Here is a 20097-nt window from a genome sequence, read left to right as displayed (position 1 = left end):
TTGACCTCAGAAAGGTGCAAAAGACGCCCTTCTTCCCCTACCTCTAGGTATTAGAGGAGAAAAGAGTCAACACACAGAAATACTTTCCCTCCTTACCTCATACATCAGTTATTTGGAAGCCAATAGTAACAAAAGGAAATCATAATGGGAGAAAAACGGCCATAAATACAACAAAGGTACGTCTGAATCAAGGACAAAAGGGATATGGGAGTTGCTCTGGTAGCGAGATGGAAAGAAAAATTTTTCTTTTTATTAACCTTTGGTAAATCCGTCCAAAACTTACTGGAGAGGAAGGAGGTAACTGCCTTCCTGACCAATCCTCCATCTGATTTTCACAATATGATACGAGGTGTGGGCAAAAGCCAGTCATCCTGCCTGAAGACATGAACTGATAACCACAGGCAAAAAACCATCTCATCTCAGAGCACCTAGTAAAACACTTAAATGAAAAAGCAGCAAGTCCTTAAAAGTTCAGTAAACTCCAGAGTTTGCATAAAAAAAATTCTTTATGAACTGAAAGACTTGCCATTTTGTTTACTGCCATCAGAAATCATTACTTTTACATGGCTTTTACACTCACCAAATTTGTGTAATTATGCAAATTTCTGCATTTGCAGAGGCATTCTGAGCTATTAGCACTGTTTCTCTAATATGTGTGATTTTTTTTGCCAGAAGGACACCACAGCATTAATTCTGTACCCTCTCTAAATGCAGCAATTATCTACCAGATATTCTGCACCACATTTCAAGGATACTTTCACCTTCCCAACCTCCAGTGCTGTTGCTGAGCAAAGGAGGAAAAGTAACCATTACCCTCTAAGGAGACAGGGTCAAGAAGAGTCACAGTACAATCTCAACGGGTCTTAAAAAAACCCACAAGCCAAAAAACAATAATAAGTGACTATTAGTAGGCCTTCACTGACTGTGTAATTTGCCATTAAATTCAGCACATTAGTTTGCATCAGTATAATCTATAACATTTTCAGATCAAATATTCAGTCTAGCACAGGGTGTGTGCAAGATTAACCAGCCATGTTCCTTGGGTGCTGGCTTGGGCCAGGCTCACACGCTTCCTTGTTTAATGTAAACTATTCCTCGTATCAAAGATGCATGAGCCCTTGGGTAACAAACACTTGCCCTCGACTTGAAGGCAGCAAACTGTAACGGAGCTGTGTGGAGAAAGCCTCTATAAGAAAGGCATTGCTCAACAGAGATGTCAGCAAAAGGGAAAGGACTGCTCCGTGCTCCATGTTTTATACTGGAGAGAGAACAAATGCCACCGGCTGTGGTACTGGCAAGCTCTGTCACAACGCAGCCTGGCTCCCACAGTCCTGCTAGAACCTAGGGACCCCTCAGCACTTTGGGCGATGGGGCAGTAGCCTGTCCAAAAGAAGATCTGCCTTCGTGCTGGGACCAGAGCACAGAGCTGAGCAGGACAACCCCCCAGAGCACCATGCAACTGCCAGTCAAGAGCAATTCAACCCACTGGTGCTCTGTTCTCAGTTGGCGAAACCCCCTGACTTGACTAGCAAGGAAGTGATCTGTAGTACTAAAATTGTGTGAGACGGGAGCTTTCATTTTACGTTAGCATTTTGTCAGTCCTTTAAATATGGACAGTAAAAAATACCGTGGGTTTTGCATAAAAAACCCCTATTTTTTGCTGAGTGTAAATACATTACATTTCAGTTTCTCTCCCATTAACACATTTGGGAAGACAAAGCTGCTCACAGCTTCCACCCTTTTTCCTGCTTGGAAAGGGACAGGAAAGGCTAGGTCCTATTTAGGAACTTAAATTAGGACTGGACTCAAGCTTCTATATTCAATAGTGGTATATGGACCCTTTATTTTAATAAACCCCGAGACTCTACAAAGACTACCATTGTGGCTATATTAAATGAATCAAAGGCCAAGCACTGGCTCCCCTTTGTTGTTTTGTTAGCGCCAAGCAGCTCAGTCCACAGAAGCTAAACCCATGCTGATGCAGCCCAAGTGGGCACTTTCAGAAAAGAGCAAAAGCAGACTGAGCTGTGGCAGTAAAAGGTCCCTCTGCCCTGGAGAAAATAACGCAAAATCAGAGAAGCTGCTCTTGTTGTCCCTGAATAGGAGAGCTGAGTTCCGGTGCTGTCTTTCCCCTTTCCCCTCTCTTTATAATTTAAAAATAAATTAAATCAATTAAGAGTATGCTGCATCTCATTTAAAATAAGAGCAGAGTATATGAGGCTACCTAACTGTGCAAGCAATGTAACTAAGCCCCTACGCCGCATGGCTTGTTAAATTAGATGCATTCACCCAGAAGAGACCCTCAGCATCTGATTCTTGACCTATCAAAGCTGATGGAGGTCTGCCAATGACTTCAAGCAGGCCAGGATTTTGCTCCAGAAACCTCGAATCTCATCATTCACAGTGAAAATGCTGACTAGAAATGCTAAAGTAAATTTTGTACAGCATGCTGTCACTGTTAACGGTGATTACAAACAGCCATTATCACAGCATCAGCAAGACTGACTTCCGAATAGATGTGTGGTCAACTTCTTAGCATGTTCTATTGTGAAATGAGGATCACAAGCGAAAGTCATTTACAAAGAAAATGAACACCTTAAAAAAAGTTTAAATGCACGTTTTCATTTCCTTGCTGAATTTTCCATATTAATTTTACATTGCTGAAGTGCCTGAACTGCAGCATGATATTCTGAGAGCATTATATCTTCTGTAAAATTTCATTTAAAATGCTGCCCCTGTGCTAAAGGGATCCTGATGTCACCCCCGGTGTGACTGTAACTCAAACTGAGAAGTTAATAAACAAGCAGCCCCTCTTCAGACAAAATCACCTCCAAATGAAGGGACCTTGCTAAGACAGCCAAAATGTTGGGAGGTCCCCTTGGCAGTTTATTGCCTGGGTCGTGCATCCCACAGGTGAGGGAGATAAATACACGATCCACCAGAAGATCACCCTTAGGCTCCTGGTCTGTGTCGCTACGGCTTAGCTATATTACAACTGACTCTATACAAAAACCTCACAACGTTGCCAGGATAATGAACACTTAACTTCATTTTTTAACAATGCAATTCATTAAATTTGTCTGATGGTGCAGTAAACATTTATAGGTATGTTTAGTTTTATGGGCAGCCCCCACAGAAACTAAAATAACTGTTGTCACGAGTGAAATCACTTCCGTGAATCAGGCTTTGCATGATCAACGTGTTAAGTTGCAATATTGTTTTTTAGCCATAGAGGTTTGGAAAATTCAAATGGAAAGCAGAAGCAGCATTTTAAAACAGCATGTGTAATTTCACTCATTCTATGTTTTAATCTGAAGTTGTAATAGGATATATTTGTAGATTGCTTTACAAAATTCATTAAAAAATTTAAATCAAGTAATTTAAAGCCTGGTCACTGAGATCTGTAAGCACGTGTAAATTCTCTAATCCAGTTTACATTTAACTCCTTTACCATACTTGGGAGTCCCTTCCTGACCTTGGGGAATGAGCTGCCATAGATCCGCCACTTGTAAGCAGTGAATTAAGTAGTTCTCATTTTGAACCAATACAGCAGACACTAATAGGCAAGTGTAATTATAGGAGTTATAAAAAGGAACAATACACACCAATATCTGTAATCTACATTTCTATTGATTTATAGTTTCTTCCACTAGTATCACATGCACAGAGACAGGCCCTGAACAACTAAGACTAGTTCAGGCAAAACTATCTTTGCAGAGAAGACCTCTGGAACACCAATTACCATGCACAGGGGTACATTAAAATGTCTTCCATTATTATTTTAAAATCAATGCAGTTTGTTTTCAGCCACCCTCAGCAGCAAAATGCATCACACGCAGAGCAGCAGTGCCAAGCAGCCTCCCAAGATGAACATTTAGAATTTTTCAGTTTCATAAACAGAAAGTAGTAAGTGATTGATTCACGTTTACATGCAATTGGTTGATGTTTAATCTGAGCACTTTCCAAGCGAGCCCTTTCAGCATGGCTGAGTCCAGGGCCAGTGCACAAACAACCCGTCTGGAGGGGAGAACGGCAGAGCCTCCTGACTCAGCCATGGGAAGAAGTCCTTGAAAGCAGGGGACTTGAGGGGGACATGGCCGAATCTTTCCACAAAGATGGAGACTACAGGCCACATAAGTCACTGTTGCTCCTTACCCAAGCACTGCAGGACAGGAGCTGGTCCCAGCAAAAGCAGTGGTGATGTGACTGCTACACCCAAACCCCTCCTTCCTCCTCCTCTCCTCCACCAGCTGATGGCAAAGCCATCAAAGGGGAGTACCACAAAACCAGAAATCCTGACCCCTCTGTTGCCCCGTGCCGACACAGTAAGCAGTTCCCCCAACCCACCTCCCACCCCTGTACCTTAGATCTGGGGGGGTCTCTGTCACCCTTGTGCCTCTCAGCCCCCCATTCCTACCTGCCAGCACTAACCGGATCAGCATCAGGCAGGTCCCCGTTGCTCACGCTGCAGGACGGCTGCTCCAGCTCCGCCCGGGCAGGCACCCATGGGTGCTGCAGGCTCATTCTCTGCTGCAGGGAGGGAGGAGGTCCTCAACCAGGGGCCAGAGGCTGCCCAAGCCCTTCTCTGCCTGCCTGCCTTCCTGGGCTGAGGGTCACCTGAAGACTTTTAGATGCCTCCTCCCTCTTTCCCACTCTTCTCCCAATCATCCTTCACCCATTAGTGCCTGCTGCAGAGGATGAGAGAGACAACCTTGAAAATGGAAGGGGCGGAGGCGTGTTAATTGATGGACTTTTGCACCCATTAGTCTCCTGTTAAAAGCTGCTAGAGGGAGAGGCAGAAAAGAAGCCATCAAGAAATTTCCTGAGGTGCGTGCTCCTTTCCTAAATCCATCTTCACTCATTCAAATCTCATGCCATTGGCTTTTATGATGCACACATGCTTTCTCAGGCAGAGCCCCTGCAGATTGCTATGACACAACAGGACCCAGACGCATCTGCCCTGCACACAGCCTGACGGATGTGCTATGCAGAGCAACCAGAATACACGAGGCCCCACTAGCTGGAACCTGCACTCACACCCTCTGCCTCAGCCATGACGCTGCGGGTCACTGCCACTTGAGGGAGGGTGAAAGCCTTTTCATTGAAATGTCAGGATTACAGGACGGGATATACATCTGTTAACAGGTTTAACCATTTCAGCCTTGTTGCTTTTGGCGCTGGGGTGCCAGACTATAATTCTTTACAATTATAATGCATTTCAAAAGCGCTTAAATAAGATAGTCTTTTTACATCTCAGTCCCTGTGCATCCTAACGCAAGCCACCTAAAATAATATTTATCAAGACACATGTTTAAGAAGGAGCGAGACAGAGAAATTGCTTTTATTATATATATATTTATATATATATATCTCATATATGTATATTTTTTCAGTGCTTTTATATCAATTTACAGCCTAAAATACACAAATTATGAAGCAGGAAAGTACAGCTTTCTGAAGGAATCGTTGACAGTTCCAGGAGCTGTTCCTGAAGAGAACAAATTGCTTCAGCCCACCACCATAAGCATTTTCAAGAGCAGATTATAGGGATTTTTTAAAAAGGCATTTTTACTCCAAACATCCCTTCGAATACTTGGCATGGAAGACCATAGTAAGGTTTTATAGCCATCACAGTCTATTGGGTCAAAAATCCATTTTTAAAAAAGGAGCTTAAATACTTACACATATGATGGATCACAACGGGCTATACTATTGAGTAAATAACGTGTGCTCTAAACATTTTCTAAATAAAGGTTTACACAAGAGACTCGGTGGCTTTGAAGTAGGCATTGTATACTTTTAAACCAATTTTCATGTTTCCATGACGATTGCTTTACTGCTTTTTACTAAACAAAACGTGTCACAGCCTTCCTTCCAAGCTTGGTGCAAGTGTTAACCAAATATCTCTGCATCACTAACAAACATTACTAATAAGGTCTCGAGACAGCTCGGTACGTAAGTTAAATATTATAACCTTCAGTCCTCACAACAGCCCAGCATGCCCAATAAATATTGTAATCTGTAATCTTCTTTATAACGACTGTAAGAAGATTTTATTTATTTATTTATTTATTTAGCAAATGTACTCAAATGAGTACAGAACGATTGATTGCCTATTGTTGCTGCCAGTTTTGACCCTATAATTCATTTTCCTGTTTTTTCCAATAAGTTTGTCTTTCTGTCCTTAATTAGCTGAGTTGGCCATACTTTCAGGAGTCTTTAGCTACCAGACACTTCACCAGCAGAACTGGGTAGTTGCAGAACACTTTGGAACATTTAACTGTCAGTGATATATGCCAACACTTTGGAGATGGACATGAAACACAGGCCAGATCAAGAATTAATTGAAAAAAAACTGAGAAGCTTCCCATGAATGTCAGAAACCATTGGAGAAACAAAAGTGAAGTCTCCCTGCCTCGTGCCAAAGGACATTCTATTTGGTGTGAAAAATGTCTGATACTTTTCAAGCAGTGCTATCTTGGAGTGTATACAATATTTCAAAAATATCTTGAAAGCTTCATATTTTAATAAACAGTTCCTACAACCAATTTTTATTAATATGTTTTTAAAAGAGGGGTAGATAATTAACAGTATGAGTCAGATCGTCAAGCAGGCATAAATCAGCACAGCTCCATTGGTTTCAATTTATACTGCTTGTGAAAAAGGCTCTCTATACCTTTCTGGAATCACAGAGTGAATTCATCATCTCCAAATAATTAAGGATTTAATTTAATTATCTGTTAATCTCTTCATTTTATGACTGGATTCTGAAGGATGGCAAGAACTATGGAGAGCTATTGCAAGGGATGTTAATGATAAGTACAGTGTAAATCATAATTTTGATATATCCATAAATACTGAGCAAGTTAATGCGGAGAGTTAAGTGGAGGAAGGGAGTATGCGCCATATCAGAGACATATAATCTCCTGCATAAATATATTATGGCTTATAATAAATGCACACTTTGCACAGTAACAGGTCTACCCCTTTTGTTTTAATCCCAACCATAACAGCCCTCTTCCAGATTTAGTCATACTTCCATCCAGAATAGTTTGAAGTAAAAAAAAAGAAACAGTAGCATTTAAAACCGACATTTGCTTCTGCAGAAATTTAATTTTGAGCTATATTACCCTGAAATATCAGGCACCACAATGATGGAATAGGGACAAATACTTCAGGGAGAAGAGCAGAAAACGCATCAATTAAAGGATGCTTAATAGCCTGCAGTTTAATAGCTTTTACAAATAGGAGGTAAAGGACAAAGCATTCAGCTGCACAACAACATACACAGCTATATGCAAATAAAATATTTCTATCCAAGAAGGACATTTTGCCTTTTAAAACTAAAATGCTCCCTAAGCCCATTTAAGTACCATGCTTTGACTACGGTAATTATCTCATGTCACTTAATATGATATAATATCTACTTATGCTTAATGGATATGTTTTAATTTCTAAGGAAACTGTGCCTGTTTGCACAAATGAAACTTGTACGATGATTAAAATATAATTTTCACTCAGGCAATACCACTTTTCAACAAACAAAACCATAAATAGAGACATTACTTCTATCTGAAGACAGACTTAAAAATGTGGAAATTCTCTGCTACTCAATGCCCTGACTATAAATTGCTGTATCTTACAGAAATCAGCCATTTCTCATCATTGATGGAATCTCAAATCAAAGCTATTTTTAAATACACAAATCAATATTATCAGGCAGCAAGTCAACAGATTTTCAGATGAGGGAAAATATACATTATTTAACTAATAATGTAAGACAATTTATGTAACTTAATTAACTGGTATCAGAGCCCTATCTTCTGAAAGCATGAAAATGAATTTATTGAATGACTTTTTAATTACTTTTAAAATTACTACTGTTTGCATCATATTTAACAATGGGAAAAACTAACCCCAAACCTCTCAAGAAACCCCATAAAAAACAGTTTATGAGACATCAGAGAGATGTCCATTTCACTTGTTGCACCTAATTAACTTCATATTTGGTAAAGAATCATCTGTTCAATTTCTCTGTGCTCTTATTCCCAACCTGTAAGACATGCAATTGTTTATAAAGTAAATATCCCGTTCTATTATTATTATTATTTAATTCATTTGACCATCACGCTAGATTCCAATGCTACATGGACTTTAAGCACATTCCATATAGTTCAGCTCTACAATATATCTCAGCACTAAAGCACAGCCCGAGGGGAAATGAGCGGGGTTCTGTAATGCTTTTTTTATATTCATCCACCCTTAAACGGCGTTTTTAAAGGCCACACAGGAAATTGGTTTAGGTTAGTTTCCTCAAGGGTTTTTACCATAAAAATATTGTTGTTTCAAATTCTCTAAAACTTTTCTCGAAAGTCAAATTAACCTGACTGCTTAATGTCTCTTACAGATTTGCAATGATGCAACTAATCTGCAAAACAATAAGCACACAATCAAACCCTGCAATGAAAAGTTTGATCAAATAACATGCATGCAGCAGGACAGCTTGTCCACAAACATCAAAATTATCTGCTTGTAATTCTTTGTTATCATTGCAATCTTTCTAATAGACTAATGCATATTTTTCACTCACCCTCCATAATTTTTTTAATCTCTTCACTCGGGACAATTTGGATTTGTTCATCTCTTGATGTCTGCAGGTCAAATACGTATCCTATATGGCTGTAAATATATCCTACAACCGGTTGGGTGCCTAAAACAGTAGTGTGATAGATATTCTTGAAAACAGAGGCACTCCCTGGCTTTTAATGCTGCTTCCAATAACCACACAGTTCACAGCTCAGCATAAAGTAACCAATAGCCGAACATGACATTATAAAAAAAAAACAAAAAAAAAAAACAAAAATCCCTTCTTTGAGATCACAGAGGGAGAAGTCTTGATCCATCCAATACTTGATTTAGGTCAGTGAAAAAAAAAAAAAAAGATGCTATTATGTCAGCTGTCCAATTTTAAGAAGACTTGTGAGCTGAGAGTTATGGCACTTTAAAGCACTGTCATGATGAGTCTGTACAAAGGGATTGTTTTAATCCTATATTAAAAAAAAATAAAATATGAAAGCTACTTAAGATGTATGGAAATCACAGGATATTACAAAAATACCTGCAATGTGGTGCTATGGAATGATGCTGAGAAATACTTCATGTAGTGTTTCCTACTTTATTTTTGTGGTTTCCTAAGGATGTGAGGTTTATATGATGGTGAGAGTGTGCACACCTGTCATTCCTCCCAAATAATTTTAACCCTTTGTCCCTTTTTAAATAAAAAGTAAAAAAATAATATAAAATAGAAGTCTCAGAGATGCTAATTTTTAAGTTTCCTGAAAATCAATGAATGACTCAGGAAATTGTACTGGTTCCTATTCTAATGGAAAGGCGGCAGTGAGAGAACCTTTCCAGGAGGAAGATCCCATGGAAAGTCCCAATCATGAAAAAATCTTGATCACAGTTCTTGTTATCCAGCTCACAGACCACTGTGATAGAGAAGAGCCATTTGGGTTTATTGTTCATAAGTCTAGGCTTCTTATGTTCCCTTTTATAATTTCAGGGAATGGAAAACAAAGCAGAAAAATGTGTGAAATAGATCTCTTTGATAAAACATAAAAACCCCCACCATATTTCAAGTCCATTTCTGGAATGAGAAAATAAGATTTTGTGACAAACACTATGATTTATTACAGAGAGCTACAACTCAAAGCTGATCTCCTGTGGTGCTGTGGTGCACAATGAGCCATCCCTGCAGATGTGACGATGTAGAGGACACCGTTTTTAAGCGTCAGCTCTAATTGAAAGCCTGGTAATGTAACAACTCAGGTGGCTGGAAGGAAGTTTTTCAGCAGAGATACATACAAGAGTTTTGCTTTGAATATCTGGCATCCTGAGTGGCGCTCTCGCAAGAAAAAAAGGGCTGATCACACTTTCTCATGCGAATGATACTGCTTTCTTTGCCACATAGTGCTATCCTAGATCTTTATCGTGGTGTTATGGCATCACAGAAACCTTCTCTTCCCATCTTAAAACACTGTGCAGTGTGTATTTGATCAGAGTACACTGCATATAAAGCCATATTTGATATTACTGGTCAGTAGCGATGCAGTCCTTATTAAACTTGCCCTCTCTTTCTCTGCAAGGAAAGGTCTAGACAGAAGTGCTGCAGGCCTGAAGCGGCAAGGTTCTACTTGTGCAATATGTCATTACTTACATGGTAGAGCTAAACCCCTATGGGGGTGTGCATTTACCGGTAATTCAGGACTTGACCCACACTTTCCAACGTACATGAGATTTTTTGCTAAATGTAAAGTTCCATTTCAGACAAGGATACCAAATTTAGTTGACACTTAAGAGCTGTTACATGCTATTTTCAGACTGGTCCTAGGGTTCCATTTCATCATTTTATTCTCACATTTGATGTCAAGCTCCTAATGTTGTTCTGCTAGGAGCATTCCCATTTATTTTAATGGCAGTAGAATCTTACATTCGTTTAATAAAGAATAAAAGTGACTCATGTCTTGTTTTTATCTAAAAGGACTAGCTATACCTCATTAGATTTTCTGTAAGCACTTCATCCCTCCTTAGTAATCAGCTTCTCAATTATCTAACAACAGCATTCCAATAATTTTTCAGATGTAATTTTCAGTCATTCTGACAATAAGCTCTTAATCTGCCTGCCACTGAAAAGACAGACAAGAATATTTAAAATTTCTTAGTGTTTTCTGTTGGTTGTATTTGTTTATGACTAGTTAGATGTAAGAGAATGTCTAGAAACATTTCTTGATGTTATGTCGAATTAGTACCGAGGCACCGAGCACTTGCAGTTAAGCTCCCTGCAGACAAGTGCTGTTACAGGAGCAAATGCACTGACTGTGGGTGCAGGTAAGGTGCCGGTGTATGTCTTCTGCACGGAACTATGCCTCTGACCAAAACCATGGTCATGCCTCATGCTACCACGTGCCTGCCCAGTAAAAGCTGGGTCAGTTTCTTAGTTCTCTTCTCCTCTTTCCTATCTTTGCTTATACACCACTAGACACCTACAGCTGAAGGTGCGTTTTCCTAGACTCCAGTGATAACCAAAATGAAATGGAGCCATTCCTTGAAATGGCTCCTCTAAGCAGTAGAAGAACCTGCTTTATATTTCTTTGTCCTCAAAAGATGGACATGAGCTGCTGGCTTTACATAGTATAATAATGGAAATTGTTCAGGAAATTCCTTTTGCTTGGTGTGATCAGGGCTTGTAAAATAACACTGCATGCCCAGGCCAAGGTCAAGCCAAACGTGAGTCTACCTTGTGGCTTTCTTCTTTGTGGTTTGAATGTTATGGTTAGAAGCCAAGAAAAATGTTTCTTCTGAATTAAACCCACTTCAGAATCACTCACAATGCTTTCACCAATTTAAGGGCTTTTGACATGGTAATGTGCTGAAAAGTGGCTTCCAGCACATTTTTATCATGGTTTCAGGGTAAAATTCTAATTCGTAAATAAAATGGCTTAATTCATTCACTACACTTCTTACACTGACAGGCACACTTCAGGAAAATAGCTTCCCTCTCGATTTAAGAAGTCTGAAGACCACAAATGTCAAAGCACTAGCATTTCCAAGGTGTTGCTAACAAGGTGAGGGAGCTGGATGAGGTCGGAGTAGAGCCCAGCTGTTAATGACCAAATCACTCTCTCGTGTCCCCCAACTCCCTTCCACATAAACTCTGACCTCAAAATAAACCTCCTTAGAGCAAGTAAAAGGTGTCAGTTGAACTCCCGTCCTCTCTTCATTGAACCTTAGAACTCCTACACGACCAGTGCTTTGTAAGAAACAAGAGCCAGATGAAGAAAAGGAGACAAACACAGGTACAACGTCATATTGATGTTTTGTAAAAAACGCAATGGAACACCTTGGACATGAAAACTATCAAACTGTCCTGAGGTTCTTACAGCTCATATTTCAGTATTAACCATCTCCATTTGGTTGCCCTGGTGGATTACACAACAAGCTCTTTGTGCCATCCAGCAATAACTGCTGTTGGCAGGTTTTGGTGCTTTGCTTCCAGTAAGGTGAGATGCTCAGCTTTTACCCAGTAATTCAGTTAAACATAATGGAATGAAATCATCCCAGATACTTACTGCAAGCTGAAAATCTCACCTCAGCTGCATTTACTGAGAACAATAGCACTATGTGTGTTCCTGTAAGTATAATCAGGTTCCTATAGCAGCTCTCAAATTAACAGACGAGGAATAAAATTTGATATTGTACTAATCGATCACAGGATTAGAAACTACCAGTGTGGCAGGCAGTGAAAAAGAAATCTGCAATGCAAGAAGTTACAGGGAAAGTCTTTACTTTCCATTAAAGACTGAGAAATATTAGTAGGAAATCAAGAGTACCACTGATACCTCATTTGGATAGTGGGTACAATTTTGGTCACTCATATGCACGAGAAATCAAAGTAAAACTGGAACAGATGCAACTAATGGCTGGCAGATGATCAGGACAATGGAGAACCTGTCATGTGAGAGAAACTACAGGGGCCTAATTAAAGTAAGGCTAAGAGGGGATATGACTGCCATCTATAAATACACTGGGGAAGGAAGCAGAAATGGGGAAGAAAAGCTATTTAAACCTAAGGTCAGCACCAAGACAGGACAGATGTATATAAACAAGAAAGGACAAAAGTAAGCTAAAAATCAGAAGATTTTTTTTTTTTAATCTCTAATTCCTAATAAGAATAATTAAGAAACTTTAATTCCTAATAAGACTAGAAGGGAAAAAATGTTACATGAGTCTAAGATCATGGTCAAATAGTTAATAAGTGGGACAGAACGACAGAGTGCCTGCAGTATGAAGGGAGCAAACTACCCTGAAGCTACTAGTAATTTCCTAGTCCTCAGAGTGCTCTTGTGACAGAATTAGGCAAACATCTTTTCATGCTGGGCCTAATGCTTAGCTGCACTGTGAGCACCAGCTGTGACCCTCTTCTGGTGAGTATACGCTGCCCCATGAAGCAGTCTAAGGACTGCTCTAACTTTCACCATCTACTTACATAAGCCCATGGATCCTCCATATGCCACCAGGGCATTACCTGCCCATTAGGTCATGATCTGATCATACCCCTGCACTGGGAATCAGTCACAACAGCCAAGTTCACATGCAGAGCTGCCCTATTTCAGGAACAAACCAAAGGACAGCATAGCTGAAGCCCTACCTTCCACCAGAATTAGATGTCTCCTTGCCAGCAAATTAGATACAAACGATGTGTTCACATTGCAGATCACAGCTGAGTTTGAACCTTGGCTTTCAAAGCTAACTCAGCTCACATTTCAGTTGGTTGGCTCCCAAGCTGAAGAAGGCACAGGACCCTCTTGGTTTACAGATGTGAGAACACTCAAAGCTTGTCCATTATCAAGTTCAAATGTGACATCCTTAGCCTAGGGTTTACCATTATACGAGCGCTCTTACTCCAACAGCCTTCATCAGCCTTTAAACCTTTTCCTGGATTCCTGACTACACGGAATGAGCAGGTGCTTAGTTGCTTGCACATACCCCATCCTTATTAATAGGGGAAATTTGGGGGACACCATGATTTCTCTAACAGCTAACAGAACGAGTAGCTGCACAAGACCATGTCAGCACCTCAGGTAGGAGAGGCAGAATGCTCCAACAAACAAAGTAAAGAATATGTATATAAAAATAAATAAATAAAAAGCTACAGAGAGGAAAAGATGGCAATCTGCAGTCCTATTTGCTTATGAAATTCTCGTGAGAGGAGCAGAATCACACACTGACTCCCATAGTTGTTCATGAACTGGCTCTGGAAAAGGGGATGATACATAGAGCCACAGCTCAAACCAATGAACAGGGAAAGTGAGAAGCTAAACCCATGGCAAAAAACAGACAAAAAAAAAAATAAAATTAGTATTGCAACAAAAGCAGCACCTGCCAGAAGTAAAACAAGGGGAACTGAAACACCTCCATCCTGTTTCAAGATCTTACAATGGCTGAAACTAGGACATGTGCTACTACCGTTGAGCACTGTGATGAAAATGGGTGCAAACACTCAATGCTACACTGACAGGTAGATGCTTTGCTCAGCTCTGCCCACAGACACTTGTGGCTCACGGTCAAAAGCCTGGAGAGAAAAAATTTTTACACCTAGACCTTTCCCCTATCTCTCCAGCCTGAGCTGCTCATTCTTGCCTCCAAAGATGACAGCAGCTTTTGGCCAAAACCCAGAAAACCAAAGTGCTCCATTGCTCCCTTGCCACCAGGACTGTTTGTGCTCAGTCTGCCACTGACAGCACTGATTCTGCAGCATGCTCAGAAGCAGGGCTTAGCATGGCGACACTTGCCCACTTGCACCAGTGAGATAAGTCACCCCCAAACAGCACTTTCCTGCTGACTGCCACTATCAGGAGACTCATGAACAACATGCCCATTGCCTACCCCACGTTGCCCTGTCAGCTGGTGCCCATGTGAGCTACAAAGATGGCTGAACACAAACTCCTGTTCACTTCAATAACTTTAACAGACAAAACCAGAAAATACTTTTAATGATGTTACTCCCTTAAACATGAAGCATGCTGCAGTGTGCGGCCCCCTTGGTTGTGCCAATGACCAGAAAATACTTTTAATGATGTTACTCCCTTAAACATGAAGCATGCTGCAGTGTGCGGCCCCCTTGGTTGTGCCAATGCAACTACTTGTGGGGTCATGCTGTGAGGTGGATCAGAAAAATCATCTTTTTTACCAGGTTATTTTCAAGGCAGATCAGTTCACTTACAGTGCATTGACCTGCCTCACATTGCAGCTGTGCAAGCAGTTACGTTGGCAAGCTGAGGACAAACAGCTTCCTTCGCTGGCATTACCTTCCAGCCCTTCATGCTGGGAGCTGCAGTGAACTCCTGAACCTGCCCCCCACTCCTTAGAAACAGCAACCCTCTCAGGGTGAGAATCAGCCATTTGGAAGCAAAAAGCATTGGGAAGAAGTCACAGTACAGCAATGTGAAAATACTGAAGATCATTAGCAGGAGGAGATGATGTATATTTAATGGTCTCTACTATTTGCATATATATTAACTCAAATGAATACTTCAGTCACGTCCACGCACTGTGCTAGAGAAATATGAAAGGAAAAAAAAGTCCATCCTCATATATGAGTGTGCACACTTGCAGGCATGGAGTCTTTGCGAAAAGTAGCACCTATTGCTTAGTTATTCAAAGCCACGCTTAGTGGCTAAATTCCAGTCTGCGGGAGATGTGGGAGAGAAGCCTTGAAAACAGCGTGTGCTCTGGGTGGAACAAAATACTCTGAGACAGCCTGCCATCACCACTGTCCGTCACGAAATGCCCCATTTGTAATAGATTTTATACTTTTTGCAAGCAGCGTCTTCATCAAACTCAGCTACACAGACTGTAGGGTTTCAGTATGAGGCATTTAGTAAGTTCTCCTTCCCTGCATTGCATATGTTCTATATCTTAGCATACATAAAAGCTGTTGAACTCAGAGAAGAAAAAGCAATAACATTGTCACATCTCCACCAGAGTGTTTAGACCACAGTATCCAAGGTACCCTATGCCTTCATGAAATTCAGTCCCAAGAGGCAAAACCTTCTTATTCATATCTAAGGTAAATACAATCAGTAATTAATCAGGTTTTTATTATTATTATTTTAGTTTCTAAATCAACTACCTGAAAACTTCCATTCTCACCCACATGGCAGTTTTACAGCAACAGCTACTCCTGATTTGTGCCACTGGGTTCACTGGGAAGGAAGTCCTCGTTCCTTCACCAGCAGCACCAGCGTGATGTGCTGATGTTGTGTTCAGGAGCCAAATGTCTTGAACTTCTGGACTGCTGAAAGGACTGGGAGCAGCAACAGAGACTGAGGACTGTGGGGTCCATGGTCTGCTTTAAGAGACATCTGGGTGAACCGCTTTTCTTGCCGGGGAGCAAGAGGGCTAAGAAAGTGAGTAGGAGAGAGAAATGGATAGACAGAAGCACAAAAGACAGTGCAAACCTCAACTATCCTGAAAGTCTATTAAGAGACTAAATGTATTACAAACTGTCAAATACATGTAGACAAGAGATCTGGGGTCCGTGGGAAGATGCACTTGTCTGAGTTACCAGATCTTCCCCAGCATCTCAGCTTTTCAGGTACCCTGGAGCTGAGGCTGCCCAGGTGAGCAGTAACCTTCAGGACAAGCAGGTCCAGGTCTCTCCGCCACTGAATTTCTGTAGTTTGACTAAGCTCAGAAACCAGGGCACTGTATAACTGTTCAATATATAACAAAATACAGCTGGGTTTTTGTGTTTCATTTTTATTATAAGAAAGTCCTGATTCTCTGAAACAAAATTAAAAAAAAAAAAAACAACAAAAAACAAAACACTTTAAAAAGTAGGAGTAGAGATTTAAGTCATTCCTGTCAAATATTTGTCCAACCTTGGTTTAGAAAATTCCACTGATGGAGACCTGACACTTTGTAGGCAATCTATCCCAGCCCCTACAGCTAAAAAGTTAATTTTTCAAGCTCGTTATTCTATGCCATGCCTACACAAGAGCTAGTGATAGTTTTTCCCTCTTTGCAATTACTCTTTAGAGAAATAAAAACTGTCACTGTGTGTCATTGTGAGGGAAGGCATTAAACAATACCTGGGTTTAGACTTTACAAATCAATTTTCCATCCGTGGTGTAATATTAATTCTCAGACCTCATAATATATTCTTTTATAGAGGCAGTTCCAGTTTCTCTCCCTTATTAGGTACAGATAAAGATTTCCATAGTATTTAACAATGTGTTGTTCCTTGGGGGAGTGTGTTTTGTCTTTCTGTATTATGTTGCTCTCTGACATTGATTGGTGATACAACCCTGTGCCTTGCAGTTTTCTGCTTTTGTTTATATATCCCGTGCAGACCTAGGTACTTAGGAACAGTAATGGGTTTCCAGCCCTGGTATTATTTCCATTAGGGTTGCCTAGCCACCTAAAGTCAGCTAGTCCCAAACCACGGGTGACAAAAATTTATAAAATGAAAAGATCAACAAAAAAGGCTTTAAGAAAATACACAGCAAGCTAGTTTCTACCCCTAAAAACATAACCTGTATTTAAGATAACCAACAATTGACTTATAAACAACACAAAATATAAAGCAATTAGGACAGACAGACATTGTGACTTTGGAAGATACCAGACTTAGAGAAGGCAGGTAACTCTCTGTACATCTAGCAGCTGTGCAACCGTCCCCTCAGGGTTCTTCCACCTCTTTTAAAGGACAAACTCTACAAGGGAAATAGAATCCCAGTCACTGCCCCTGTTCAGACAGATTTTTCATCTGAAGTCTCCACCAAGGTGAACAATTAATGTTAATCCAGAGGACATTTTGTGTGATCAACCATTAGCGATGCAATCAATCCATTCATGGCCATCTACTGGTAACACATTTTGGTCATTATGAAGACAGATCATTTTGAGCTGCTAGTTAAAAGCAAAAAGCTCCTTATCCCACTCCCATAATCATCTAGACTCTGTTAGATGTAATTACTGCCAGGCGATAAGGGAGACTAAGGAAAGGGGCAGACTGAAATATGTCCCCAAGTGCCTTAACTATTTTGGATCTTAATTCTTTAAAACTCCTTATCATACTAAAAATATTAGCTTTGCCACCAAAGGTGGGACTCATTTGGCGAAACAGAGACATCTGCCCTGTAGAGTCTCCATGTGAGCTTGCCGTCCTGGACTCCTCCCGCAGGCGATGGAGCTCAGGTCAGTGGAGTCACTGCCTCCTAAAGCAGACATCTGAACCCCGTCAGAAGAGTCATGACCTGGAAGTGCTGGTATTGATTATAAAGGGGGTCTAGGGTGACGAGATCAGAAGGAAATGTCTTAGCTTGATTAAAACAAATTCTGCCCCGTGAGTCTCCTGAGCAACTTTTCACCTCCGACAAAATCCATTGCGTTGCCAGCCTTGCACATTTTTTGCACTTAGAGAACAGGATTTGTGAGCGCATCTGGATGCACGTGTGTACGTGAGGTCGGGAGGAATGATAAAAGCGCACAGTGCTGGATACAGCAGACACCAGTATCCCACAGGGGCATGCATTTCTTTGCTCTGTTTACTAGAAAAGCAGAAATGCTGGCAGGCTCCTTCTGCCACTAGATTTCCTAGCAGCTGTCCAACAACCATTTTAGTGGTTGGTTAGGGCACTTGTAGCACCCTCTAAATATTTGATATTTTATTCCTCCCTTGAAGCATCTGGGATAAGTCACTTCTGGAAGCAGAACACTGGACCAGATGGAGCATTGGTTTGTGACATTCTGATCTGGTAATTCCTATGTTAATTTTTACAACAATTTAGATGGGCATTGGCCACAGAACCCAGTCTGAGTCAATTTTATTATAGGAAAAGAATCATAGAATCATTTAGGTTGGAAAAGACCTTTAAGATCATTGAGTCCAACTGCAAACCTAACACTGCCTTTCCCCCATCCTCCCTTCCTATTGAGAAGCATTTTATTTTTTTTAATGGAGACTGTCACAGCACAGTACTTTGAAGGAAGAAAGGGGCACTGCAGATTTCAGGAGTCAAGAGCTGGGCTCCCACTGTGACTTCAGACACGCAATGAAAAGGGGAACATTTTCCACAGTTGTTATCTGCGAATTTGGCAGATGCCTTTTAAACTTTTTATAAGATTTAAGTACTGCATGATATGTGCAAGTAAATGCAGTGTTTAGTGGGATTACAGTCAGCATTGTACAGATGCCCAAAGGTTTCCTCAAGAACCCCAGTTCTGTTGGCTGGTACTTGGATACAGAAAAAAACCTGACTATATTACAACATGCAATAAGGTTACATTTTTAGAAATTACCAGTAATCATGAGCATATCAGAGTGCAAAAGGTCCAGCAGAAGTGACAATAAAGGGAACTGATTTTCACTGTATTTCTGAATATCAGACATCTTTCCATGTCACACGTAAAAATAAAGGCATCCCAAAGTATCAGACACCATTGAAATGCCACTCTGCAATATCAAAGTCTGCTCTAAACCATGGAAACACAGTCAGAAGTTTAGCTTGTGCCCCCACTTAAGGGCAGTTTGATTATCAAGGTCAGCTATGTGTAATATGGAGAATTTTATAGCCCCATAATTACCTCTAATTAAACCCCCAGCTTCTGTCTAGGTATTTCTCCCTTACGTTGTTTTTGCTTATACACCCTTATAATGCCAAGCTGTGAAAAATCATATGGGTCATCTAATCTTGTCATTGTTCTGTTCTTACATTAACATATTAATTCCAAACAATATAGAAAAAAAAATAGGAACAAAAAATGTCATGACTGCAGTAGTGTAGTTAGATGTGAGTCCTTGCAGGCATTTTAGGGATTAGCAGTGTAACAAATTATTAGTTCCTCTAAATATCTGGATCTAGCTAAAGAAACTAATCATATAAAACTGAATCATTAGCCTCTGGCAAACTGCCTCACTTTCTGTTAGAACAGGCTGGTACAAGTTGAGAAATTGAATGATTTTTTTGTTTTGTTTTGTTTTGTTTTTTTAATAACACAGGAAAGTAGATAATTTTCCCCTGTTAATTTTTATAAACTGAATAAAGCCTGAAAACACCCAGTAGAAATAGATTTGTTGTTTACCAGTTGAGTTCATGAAGGATTCCTTGTTGCTGTATGGCCTTTTAAAATATATATTATGGTTGCACTCAGAGGTTGATAGGAACATTCATATGTCATTTTTGGCTGATCTTTGTTCCCTTAAGTTACAGTGATGAAATGTCAAAGTGGTGACTTTGCCAATGAGTTTCACAGGGCTGCACCAGCAATGACATATTCATCACTGATTAAACGCAGTTTGCTGCACGAACTGAACTCTGGGGCAGGTTTGTACCAATAAGGCATCACATTGAGTAGAGAGGACACAAAGCTGTGTCACTACTGGTGACATCAGACATGCAGCCCTCCTTCCCATGTGATGCCGTAGAGATACAGCTGAGCACTCTGGAGCAACCAGAGGCAAATGCTACCCATGTACCTGACACCTGGAGCCCAGAGAAGCCAAGCTTTAAGGGCAAGAGGCTCCTGCTGTTT

At 40.5% G+C, this 20097-nt stretch overlaps 1 protein-coding gene across 3 annotated transcripts in view; it reads right to left on the bottom strand.

Moving 5' to 3' along the window:
• The window catches only part of DPP6 (dipeptidyl peptidase like 6), a 572381-nt gene that overhangs the window by 319641 nt on the left and 232643 nt on the right, over positions 1-20097 (bottom strand). The window contains exon 1 of one of the 3 annotated variants that reach the window (XM_055709075.1): positions 8591-8680. The exons of the other annotated variants lie outside the window; for them this stretch is intronic. Within the exon in view, the coding sequence (XP_055565050.1) occupies positions 8591-8641 (51 nt within the window). The 5' untranslated portion in view covers positions 8642-8680. Of the gene's footprint in view, positions 1-8590; positions 8681-20097 lie in introns of those variants that run through there. 3 annotated transcript variants of the gene reach the window in all.

This window comes from Falco cherrug, chromosome 4 (assembly GCF_023634085.1).
Source record: "Falco cherrug isolate bFalChe1 chromosome 4, bFalChe1.pri, whole genome shotgun sequence".
Lineage (NCBI taxonomy): Eukaryota > Metazoa > Chordata > Aves > Falconiformes > Falconidae > Falco > Falco cherrug.
The sequence above is the reverse complement of the archived record's forward strand: the minus strand, read 5'-3'. Positions and strand labels throughout refer to the sequence as shown.